Source organism: Esox lucius, chromosome 17 (assembly GCF_011004845.1).
Source record: "Esox lucius isolate fEsoLuc1 chromosome 17, fEsoLuc1.pri, whole genome shotgun sequence".
In the NCBI taxonomy this organism is placed as follows: Eukaryota; Metazoa; Chordata; class Actinopteri; order Esociformes; family Esocidae; genus Esox; species Esox lucius.
The window spans coordinates 47,298,756-47,311,246 of record NC_047585.1 but is presented as its reverse complement, the minus strand read 5'-3'; the positions used below and the strand labels follow the sequence as shown (position 1 = coordinate 47,311,246).

The window sequence follows — 12,491 nt, the reverse complement described above, 5'->3', positions numbered from 1 at the left end:
TTACTATTTTAACCGCTGAGTTCTCAGAGCACCCCCAGCTTTCATAGGAATGCTGTGCATGTCTAGTCTTTTATATTGTCATTTGAGATCAAGGAGTTGCAAACTTCAGGCAGTTAATCTACCCCAGTACCTTAATGATGCCAATATAAGGTAAGGATAAAAATGAAACTAATCATTGTTTTGATCCTGGCAGGTTTTGAATCTTTGGAAGCCAAGTTGGTCTATGGAGTGGAGAGCAATGCGACCTTCTTAGAGTGTCTTCCCAGATTCCAGCAGGCTCCAGTCCAGTGGACAGTACAGCCATCACAGGCTCACACAAGCAAAGTAATGGAAAAACCATATTTATATATATTTGACATCAATCTAAATACAATACTTCAAATTAACAAAACACGTTTTTAGAAATGTGTGATTTCAGTTGAAGGCCTTTATTCTGAGAGGTGACCTGGAACCTAGTGGCCACACTAACAGTGCTTCAGAGTTTTTCTACAGAGGGAGAACCAGTCAGACAAAGACAATTAACTCTGCAGCACTTCATCAATCAGGCCTTTATTGTAGAGTGCTTGGACTTCAAAGTCATAAGACATGCCTCCTGTAGTTTGCCAAATGACATTTAAAGGACTCTGTCAAAAACAAGGTACCGTTCATCACCTGGCTAGTATTGTCTCTACAATGAAGCGTGGTGGTGGGAGCATCATGCTATGAGGATGTTTCTTTGATGGAAGGGTGGACAGACCCAAGTTAGAGAGACCTTGAAGAAAACCTGATCAAGAGCGCACAGGACATAGCCAAAGTCGGGACATGAGCTCAACTGAACATCTATGGTGAGACTTGAAGATGGCAGTTCACTGATGCTCCCCATCCAATCTGATATAGCTTGAGAGGATCTTCAAATTCACAAACATTCCTAAAATTTTCTGAAAATTTTTCTGAGGTATTTTGTGTAGATTGATGGCAAAAAAATTAAAGTTTATCTATGTAACTTTAGAGTCATAGATCAAATAGGAAGATTTTAAAAATATAATAATATATATATATAATATATATTAATAATAATATAATCAATTACAAAGTAACTAAGTCAACAACACAACAAAATGAAGAGAAAATGAAAAGTCAGAATACTTTCCCAAGGGATTGTATGTACATATTTACACTACCGTTTAAAAGTTGGGGGTCACTTAGAAATCTCCTTGTTTTTGAAAGAAAAGCTAATTGTTTGTCCATTAAAATAACATCAAATTGATCAAAAATACAGTGTAGACATTGTTAATGTTGTAATGACTATTGTAGCTGGAAATGGCAGATTTTCCTACATAGGAGTACAGAGTCCCATTATCAGCAACTGTCAGTCCTGTATTCCAATGGCACGTTGTGTTTGCTAATCCATGCTTAGATTTATAAAAGGCTACAGACATTTCTAAGTGACCACAAACTTTTGAACAGTATTGTATACATATTAACGTGATATTAACTTTTTTTGTTTTAAGCCTCTTCAGAGTGAGGGTCGTGTGGTTCTGATGAAGCAGGGTCTCCTGATACAGCGACTGGAGTCTGGGGACGATGGTCTGTACACATGCAGCCGCCTGGAGCACTCCTTCACCCAGGTCCTGACTCGCTACAACCTCAAGGTCATTCCCCAGGCGAGCATGACAGCGTCCCAGGGCCGGGTAGCTGAACCTGGGGCTGGAGCAGCAGGGGTAAGGGGGGGAAATGGAGGTGCTATAGGTCACACTCAGAGCCACACCCAGCTCAACAGGAACTATAAGGACCTTCACATGATGGGCATGGCTAGTGTGAGTGTGGATGAGTACTGTGAGCAGATGTGGTATCGGGAGAAGAAGAAGCAGCAGAAGCTTCGTCAGCTGAAGTGGAAACAGACCCAAACAGACAACCGCAAAGCCAGGGTGCGCCGGCACGACTCCACGGAGGACACCCCACTACAATGACCTGGGGGGACAGAGACTCCTCCTCTTTCCTGAAGGTTGCAAGGGGGCACTGTATGGATTTAACCGTGGTGGAATTGGACACGCCCTGAATGCTTGGCCTAGACCAATCATATGCATTCGGGGAGGCAGGTAGCATTAGCAGATTGTAAACACTTGTACATGACTGAAATAGCACATCAAACGTTTTATTGTTATCATTACTATTGGAATCACTGACAGGGAAGGGTGATTGATTCACAGTTCTGGGAAAGTGTGGAGAATAACAGGTGAAGGGAATGTGAGTCGGCCTCAGTCTTTAACATGCTGACCCTTGCTTTGCATTGACCAGACATACAGTATCAGCTTTATACTAATATTATTTAAAAAGTTTGTCCATAGACGTTCAGTAAACTTTTCATATAGATATCCTCTTCATTCTGTTTAGATAGGATTGTGATCTAAATCCCAGACTGGGCAGACCTCAGGACAGGTAGAGTTGTTTGCTGAAGCAAGACTGGACAGGTTGTTCTCAGCCTTGTCGATTAAATATACACTGTCAAGTATGTTTGCATTACAGTCACCTGAACAACAGGTGTTCCGGAACTACAAAACTGTTACAGGAAATGACTAGTACCCAACTGTTACACAACTGAGGATGTTCACTCCATGATTTGTCTTCCTTCCTGGCATAGTCTTTGAAAGAGTGTTCTATATTGACATCAACATTTCACTTTTCATTTACAGCACTTGCAGTAGGTTATTCTAGCAGTACTACTGCCACGTTCCTAACACGTCACCCTGAAAATCTGAGTTTAACCCCCAGTCACCTAGAAGACCATGGTTCAATTCCCCAGTCAACTAGAAGACCATGGTTTAAACCCTCAGTCAACTAAAAGACCAGGGTTCAATCCCCCAGTGAACTAGAAAACCATGGTTCAATCTACCAGTCAACTAGAAGACCATGGTTCAAACCCTTGGTCACCTAGAAGACCATGGTTCAATCTCCCAGTCACCTAGAAGACCATGGTTCAATCTCCCAGTGAACTAGAAGACCATGGTTCAATCCCACAGTCACCTAGAAGACCATGGTTTAAACCCTCAGTCAACTAGCAGACCAGGGTTCAATCCCCCAGTCACCTAGAAGAACATGGTTAAATTCCCCAGTCGCCTAGAAGACCATGTTTCAAACCCCCAGTCAACTAGAAGACCATGGTTCAATTCCCGAGTCACCTAGAAGACCAGGGTTCAATCCCCCCAGTGAACTAGAAGACCATGGTTCAATCTACCAGTCCATCTCTCATAAGCAAACATTTAATTCCTGTCTGTGCGACCATTTGTTACCTGACCATGGGATTTTCCTCCCTCCATTCCATTTCTCTCCCTCTCTTGGTATGTCCTTTCTAGATGTTTGAAATACATGGCGTGTCACCCTAGTTGTGTAGTCAGTCTGCCACTACGAGTTATGTATTGTGTGATAAATCTTCACGGGTTAAATCAAAGGGTCTCAGCAGGGTCTCTGTTCTTTTTACAGTGATGTGGTTGGTCCCTTTGATCTCTATTGCATTTGTGTCTTCCAGACCCCTCAGCAACACATGTTGACACAGAGTATCATCCTTACCCTATCATCACAACAGTAAAGACCGAAGCTATATGTCCACTGGAATACAACATCCTATAAGATGTTGTTTATTCAAACACAAACCCGTAGTTTTAGTTTTAATAAAATCCTATAATGTGTTTACCATTTTTGGAACACACTAACAAAATCCAGCTCACTTTTGTTTTCACTCCTGGCAATTATCACAAATACCATAATGTGAAAGTGTCCAGCTGGGTTTAAACCCCAAATGTGGTAGACTCTATAGTCTAGGTAGCAGCCTGTGCTCACTGGACATCCAATTAGTTGGTTACTTAGACAGTTACTGACATCTGGTGTTTGTTTTTGTGTGCTACATAGAGGTGACTTGAGGTAAACTGTTGTGTTATAATACAGTATAGGTTTAATCAGCTTATTTAAGAAAGGTTGCAGTCTATTTATGAAATATTATAAAATAAGTACTAGTGGACCTATTTTCAGTGAATTAACCATCTATCCTTAAGCCTCTACAGTCCTATAAACTTCTTTGGTTCAGTCGGGAGAGCAGACATATTCATATTGTTTTCATACTGGCCATTTGTCAAAATCAAACCCACACCCCTGGCATTGTTATACAATAGCATCTTTCTGTTATCGTTAATGTTATTGTTATCACTAATATTTTTTTATTCTAGCATTGTTGAGCAGGAAACTGCAAGTATATGTTTAATATATAAGACATATATATATATATATATATATATATATATATATATATATATATATATATATATTCTGTTTAACCTTAAATTGAAATATGCTTTGGGATTATTATTGTATAATGAAGTAACACATTTATAGTATGTGTTAATTGACATTTATAGTATGTGTTAACTGACATTTATAGAATGTGTTAATTGACATTTAGAGTATGTGTTAATTGACATTAAGCGATGGATCCCCAATATTCATATGATGACCGTAGAAAATAAAATCTAATAACTGAATTATACGTAATTGTTTTATATTGTTTAAACATATTATTATGGTTATTTTTAAAACATATTATTTAGGTAAATATTAATTTCTCCACTATTCCTGATCCAAAGAAATGACACTGTGCATGTCACAACGACTAACACGTATACCATTAATAAAAACAATGTTTCACTTGGCTGTATTGATTGTTTTCCTTTATGATTTATTACATTTCTTACCATATGCATATATTATCAAAATAATAAATAATATATACTAGGAATATTGTGAAATGTAAACAGAACTATAATTTGCTGACATCTATGAGAAGTTCAGTTATAGAGTGATAATAATCACATTTTATTTAACCACCACTTCCTCTATCACATTGACAGTAGCAAGTTTAAGATAGTTTTCTTCAGCAAGTGTCTTTTAAGCAAACCTGAGCTTCCTGTGACACAAGCCTTACTCAGTAGCAGTTAGCTGACTCTAGTCAACTCATCCTCATTTGATTTGGTCGTTGTCTAGCTAGCTGTAACAACACCAAGAGTTGGGGGGTAAAAATGTATAAACCCAAGTCAATTAAACCTCTGGGATATCAATCTGTCCACTTAGGAAGCATAAGCAATTGTGAATCAATGTCTCCTGTTTTGGTGCAAATGACAGTTAAAACAAGTGCACTGGTTCACAGCAACAGCAAGACAACCCCCAAAAAAGGAATGGTTTTGGAGGTGGTGGCCACAGAAAATTGCTCTCCTTATCCATGGAGGAGATACCAGAAGATGGGCCGTTACACCAGGAGAGGAGAGGTATCTGCTCCTTGGTGCAAGAAGGAATAGGAGAATCACTGCCAGAGCCATACAAAATGACCTCCAGAAGCCTACTGGTGTGCATGTTTCTGACCAAACTGTCAGAAGAAGATTATAGATGCATATGAGAGTAATAAGCTTATGAACTATGTAGTGAGAATTTAAAATATATACACAGCAAAAATATACTAAGATATTGCAATAATATACATAACACTGTACACTAGCAGCAGTTTAAAAAGAGTCCTGTAAAACTAGCAGCAATAATGGTAGTGGTATTGAAATTATTGATATGGCTAGTCTGGCAATAATGTACGTAAATACACATTTTTTAAAGAATATGTTGGGGATTATGAATAGTCTGGTAGAAGTATTGCTACCATAGGGTACGGTAGCGTCCACCAGACGGCAGCAGTGTGAACAGACCATGGCCTGTTTGGCTGTGATCTTGGATGATGTTCCAGTCGTTCCTCAGCCAATGTGTATGGTAGATTCCTTGCATGGGGGGCAGATAGCAGCCGATGACACCCGCAGCCCGGGGGGCTCGTGTTCAGGGTCAGTGCAGATGAGGTGAGGTTGCCCATTCTCACCACCTGGGGTCTGCCCGTAATGGAATCTGTGTAATAATCTGTGTAATAATGTAGAATACTAAATGTATTTTGAAGGTATGTTTCATTCAGAGTTTGAGATGCAATCTGTGATAAGTATACACAACCTTCAATATACATAACCACTAGCAACCATCTTCACAGTGAGATCGAGTTCGTAAGATCGAGTTTGTACGTTTGAGTACGTAACATCATGAACAATAGATTATCGAATGCTGCAATACATAACTGAATGACTCTCTCCCTTGACAATGGGGTAAGTGATTGTTGTTTCAACAAAATACAAATGACTGAATTTCTTACACCATCAGGAAGTCCAGGATCCAATTGCAAAGAGAGGAGATAAGTCCCAGGGAATAGGAATTAGCATGGCGTCCCAGTAGTGTTGAATGCAGAGCTGTAGTCCATGAACAGCATCCTTAAGCATGTGTTGCAGTTTTCCAGGAGGGAGAGGGAGGTGTGTGTTGTCAGGGCGATGGCATCGTCCATAGATCTATTGGGGCTGTATGCACTTTTTTAAAACTCTCCTCACGTCAGCCGTGGTTAGGGACAGAATATAGTCGTCCTGGTCCTCAGCAAGCCTCCCTGATGGAATATTGGTGGTCGTCTCAAACCGTGTATAGAAGGTGTTCTGCTCATCAGGGAGTGAGGTGGCGGGACAAGCATCATTGCTATTTCTCCCTTTGTATGCTGTGATGTGTCACAGTCCTCCCCACATGCGTCAGGGGTCAGAGCTGTGGTATCCTCTTTTCCCATCCCTGACAACCTTCCGTAGGTCATATCTGGTTCTTCTCAAAGCCTCCAGGTTCCCAGAGATTTAGGCAGAGGACTGTGCTCTGAGCTTAGCACGGACATTACCATTATTAACCCAGGGCTTATGGTTTAGGGGAGTCCTGACATTGACATTCTGGATGACATCTCTGATGCATTTGGAGATATACTGTATGCTGAGACAGAGTTTGTGTATTCATCAATGTTCCCATCGACTGCATCACAGAACACCTGCCAATCTGTGTTTCAAATCAGTACTGTAGAGCAGTAATGGATCCCTAATTCCAGCTCTGAACTGTCTGAGGAAGCTGTTTCTCCTGTGTTAGTTGTTGTCTAAAGGATGGGAGGAGCAAGATTGATGTATGATCTGCCTTACTGAATGCAGGGCGGGGGAGGGGTTTGTAACCATTTCATAATTGTGAATAATAATGGTCAAAAGTCTGATCACCCCAGGTAGGAAAGTTAATGTGCTGGTAGTATTTTGGTAAAACTTTTCTCATATCTGCTCTATTAAAATTGCCAACAACAATAGCAGCTGCCTCAGGGCCACCCTTTTACAGTCAGTAGATCCAAGTCTGGAGAGCAGTGTGTTGAGAGTACTGCAATCACTGTTCCCCAGCGAGGGTTAACCACAATGCAGACCCCTCCGCCCTTACTTTTACCTGACTCCAACGTTCTGTCAATCAATCAAATGCATTTATAAAGCCCTTTTTACATCAGCAGTTGTCACAAAGTATTTTTACAAAACAGTCCTGCCGAAAAGCCAGCAGGGGTGACACAGGATCCAGCCAGGTTTCTATGAACGCTAGTACACAACCGTTTGCAATGTCCCACTTAAAGTCAGTCCGTGCATGAAGTACATCCATTTTATTGTCTAGGGATTGAACATTTGTGAGTAGAATGCTCGGTAATGGCGGAGTGCACTTTCTCGTCCAGTTCTACATAGGACTCCGGCATGTTTGGCCCTCTTCCTTCTCCTCAGACGGCATATTGGAAAACAAGTCGGGGCAGAACAACGGAATTGCAGCAATCACTCCAGTGAGCTGTGTAAAAGTCTGTGTTCAATGATGAAGAAATATCCAAAAGTGCTTCTCGATCATACTTTGAGCGACAGTGCAGCATGAACAAAAATAAAACCAATAATTAGCAAAAAATTACTTAGTCATGGTCAGTGCAACCTTTCTCTATGGCTCACTGGAAGAGTAACCGGTACCATGCAACAATTCCCCTTGTGTTTCTCCAAAAATACACTATATTTACTGTCTCATTCGTGATCAGTGTGGATTTCTGTGTAGATTCTTGCTTGGGTACAAAGTTAAACAACTTGTATGCAGTAACTTTAGCTTCCTGATAGATGCAGAATGGTATCGCCTCTGGATGCAGTGTTGTAGAACTTTACTACTGAAAAGTAAAGTAAAGACAATAACGTTCGAAAATATATGATACATTTGGTTTTCCAAAACTGGAAGGCCAGGGTATATTGATATAGGTCTCCATAATGTTCTCCTGATTTTTTTTGGTCAAAACAAACATTGTATATCAATTGCTATTGCTGTAAATTCTTTCTGGAAAATGTATAAGCAGCTGCCAAACAGATGAATCTGTCTGTGAGGAGGCTGTATCCTGTAACGGGCTTTGTTTACAAAACTGTAGGTCACGTTAGCTAGCACTAGAACCACCAAGCCTTTTAGATGAATATTAACAGCCAGAGCCAAACGCCATTTGTCATCATTAGCATACGAATCGTCCCTGTTAGCATGGACATTCTCCACAGCATCATCATCCAGCCAGAGCATCAGTTCATCCACTGGGTTGTTATCAAACTATATAGAAGTCTAAAAAATTATGAAATACAGAAGTTTGTTTTAAATGGTTAATACATTTTTTAAACTACAAGAAAGTGTTTGTACTGAAGGTCTTATCATACAAAAAAAAGGACTAAAGAAACAATACATAGAATTATTATTTCTAAGAACACAGTCTGTATTATTTTCATTTGTTTATTAGGCCCTACAAATGTGAAAACAGAATATGTAATTGTTCAAAAGAAAATCCATTGGAATTTTGTTTTAATTTTGATCTAATTTTGATGATGTACAAGGTAAAAAAACAGACATTATCGACCAGTTTGCGATGATCAAAGAATAGCCATACATAGGCCTAAAGCAGGGTTGCTTGATAAACACAATACATTTGATAAATAAATAAAGGAAAGGATGATTTACAGTAGCATTCTCTGTCACAGTGCCTCTAGTGATCACACCAGCCTCCTGCTGCTAGCACCTCCTTCACAGAACACCCTGGACCCTCTATTATTACACACACCTGTTCCTCATCACATCACCCTGGACTCTCCAATATTACACACACCTGTTCCTCATCACATCACCCTGGACTTCCCATCATTACACACACCAGACTACTACAGCTTATAACTGCCATTCACAGTCTTCTCTTCAAGTACAAACATTGCAGTACAATACATTTTATTTGTAAATTTGATTAGCAGAGTAAAAGCATGATGAAAGGATAACTTTCTGAACTCTCTCACATTGGCTTTTGCGGTTGGTTCATATCTTTTTTTTGCGAGGAGGCTCAGGCATTGGAGATGGCGACTCATTATCAGAATCAGATGAAGACCCGACATCTGAGACGTTGGTTTTGGGTTCCGTTTCTGATCCTCCATCTGACTTCGTCTCATTTAAATCTTGCAGCATCTGCAACGCTGTCAGGGTTTCGAACCGTCGGGTTCAGTTTGCCATTGTGAACTAAATGCTGTGAACTGTGGCTTGAGTTGTGTCTGACTTGCTCACCAAGTTATTATATACAATGTGCAACTGAAAATGCAGGGATTGCAGCAATGAGGTTACCGACATGTACACGTAACAACAAAAAAAAAGAATTGAAACAACACACACACAATGTCAAAGAATGATTTACAGTAGCCAACATGAAAATAAAGAAAATACATTTGTCAATTGTATTAATGAAAAACAGAAATGGTGTAATACGATGGTTGAATTGATAATATGTGATCGTTGGTATTTCGTTTTGTGTATAATTATTTAGCCTAATATATTTGTAGAATCTTACTCTTCAGTAAAATAAGAGAGATGATAGGATGTGTATGCGATATTGTTTTTCTCTCCAAATAAAAACAGTTACGGTGTAATAAGTGTGACTGTTGCTAAAGAATGACTCGTATTTTGTTTTGTGAATAATTATTTAGATTTACATTTTACATTTACATTTGATGAATTAACCTACACAAGAATGCTGAATCTCTTATTGAAAAACGGTAAAGTGTGATACACACAGTGGGGAGAACAAGTATTTGATATACTGCCGATTTTGCAGGTTTTCCTACTTACAAAACATTTAGAGGTCTGTAATTTTTATCATATGTACACTTGAACTGTGAGAGACGGAATCTAAAACAAAAATCCAGAAAACCATATTATATGATTTTTAAATAATTAATTTGCATTTTATTGCATGACATAAGTATTTGATCACCTACCAACCAGTAAGAATTCCGGCTCTCACAGACCTGTTAGTTTTTCTTTAAGAAGCCCTCCTGTTCTCCACTCATTACCTGTATTAACTGCACCTGTTTGAACTAGTTACCTGTATAAAAGACACCTGTCCACACACTCAATCAAACAGACTCCAACCTCTCCACAATGGCCAAGACCAGAGAGCTGTGTAAGGACATCAGGGATAAAATTGTAGACCTGAACAAGGCTGGGATGGGCTACAGGACAATAGGCAAGCAGCTTGGTGAGAAGGCAACAACTGTTGGCGCAATTATTCGAAAATGGAAGAAGTTCAAGATGACGGTCAATCTCCCTTGGTCTGGGGCTCCATGCAAGATCTCACCTTGTGGGGCATCAATGATCATGAGGAAGGTGAGGGATCAGCCCAGAACTACACGGCAGGACCTGGTCAATGACCTGAAGAGAGCTGGGACCACAGTCTCAAAGAAAACCATTAGTAACACATTACGCTGTCTTGGATTAAAATCCTGCAGCAGTGGGGATTTCTTTAAGACTGTAAGGGAAGCTCGGCTTCCCCTATAATGTCAAAAAGAATAATGGTCAAATATGTACCATTGTGTAAACATTTTATTGACTAAAAATGCATTAAAACACGTTCATCTCTAAAACTAGTTAGTTCAGAATCAGCTACAGGTCGGCTGACTCGATTTTCTTCTCATACAATCCCGCAGAGTCACAGTGCATTTCCCTGTTGAAGCCAGTTTTTTTCAGTGCTCCGAAAGTGCGATTATGTCCCGCCCACGGATGCTCAGCGTCTCTGGGGGTGAATGAGGAGTGGGCTGGCCCGGACTCCGGGCTTCCGCGTGATGATTGGAGGATCTGACAATCTGTCAAACTGCATCTCCTTTTGACTGACAGCGGTCTGTACTATAAGAAGTCACTGAAGCTATTTTGCGCTCAGTCCCATCGTGGATTTCTCAAGTATATTCGAAAGACAAACTGCTGCAATATTTCTTGATATTTGTTTGGCGAAATTGCTAGCCGATTTGCATCATACATTTCACACAATTATAGGCTACACCACAATCCTTGTTTCAGTTTTACAAAGTTTTTTAGATAGTTCATTCATTCATATACAGTAGTAGGCTAGGCTAACGGGCGAAACTGCGCACGATGGCACACAGTGCTAATATTGTCGACCTGATTTTAGCGAAGTCATTAATAAACAGATTAAAATTATATTTGTAAAAACAATATATATATATATATATTGTTCTGTTACAAAATTAAATGTTATTGTCTGGGGTCCAAAAGACCCCAGAGACCCTGAGTGTCACTACAAACGAAGACCATCAGAGGGTTATAATGTAGGCCGTAAATGAGCTTCCCCTCTTTGAAAGACCAGCAGCCGCCACTGTCCTGCAGCGCACGCAAGGTCCCCCTGCTCAAGCCAGCGCATGTCCAGGCCCGTCTGAAGTTTGCCAATGACCATCTGGATGATCCAGAGGAGGAATGGAAGAAGGTCATGTGGTCTGATGAGACAAAAATAGAGCTTTTTGGTCTAAACTTCACTCGCCGTGTTTGGAGGAAAAAGATGGATGAGTACAACGCCAAGAACACCATCCCAACCATGAAGCATGGAGGTGGAAACATCATTCTTTGGGGATGCTTTTCTGCAAAGGGGACAGGACGACTGCACTGTATTGAGGGGAGGATGGATGGGGCAATGTATCGTGAGATCTTGGCCAACAACCTCCTTCCCTCAGTAAGAGCATTGAAGATGGGTCGTGGTTGGGTCTTCCAGCATGACAACGACCCGAAACACACAGCCAGGGCCACTAAGGAGTGACTCCGTAAGAAGCATCTCAAGGTCCTGCAGTGGCCTAGCCAGTCTCCAGACCTGAACCCAATTTCTGAAATAATGTAAGAAACATTTTTTCTCTATGAACATTTTTTCTCTTTTCCTTTAATATCCAAATGATGAAACTTTTTTAATTGTCTACTTTATTGTGTAATATTTACTATACAATGTATAATGTGTTATACAAGAAGAAAAACTAACAGCAAGAGTACATTTTTTGTAATATCATCATAAGAAATTCACTGCTCAGAACAACCCTATATTACTTTTTGCATTTGACAATAAAAATACTTTGACTTTGCACCTGTACTCAGACCAGGGGTCCTTCAGGGATTTTAGTGACAGACAGACCTGTACAATGTGTTATACAAGAAGAAAAACTAACTAAGAGTTAACTGTTAGTTTTTTGATAAACAAATTGGAATTTATACTACTATTTTGTTATCTAGGTATTATGCAGATT

General features: G+C 40.0%; 1 protein-coding gene across 4 annotated transcripts in view; it reads left to right on the top strand.

Annotated features, from left to right (window-relative positions):
- The window catches only part of si:dkey-49n23.1 (semaphorin-3D), a 120,358-nt gene extending 116,681 nt beyond the window's left edge, over nucleotides 1-3,677 (top strand). For all 4 annotated transcript variants that reach the window (XM_020044930.3, XM_029113890.2, XM_020044931.3 and 1 more), the window contains exons 17-18: nucleotides 194-324; nucleotides 1,491-3,677. In XM_020044930.3, the coding sequence (XP_019900489.2) occupies nucleotides 194-324; nucleotides 1,491-1,949 (590 nt within the window). In that variant the 3' untranslated portion in view covers nucleotides 1,950-3,677. The remainder of the gene's footprint in view (nucleotides 1-193; nucleotides 325-1,490) is intronic.
- The last annotated feature ends 8,814 nt before the right edge of the window (nucleotides 3,678-12,491 follow it).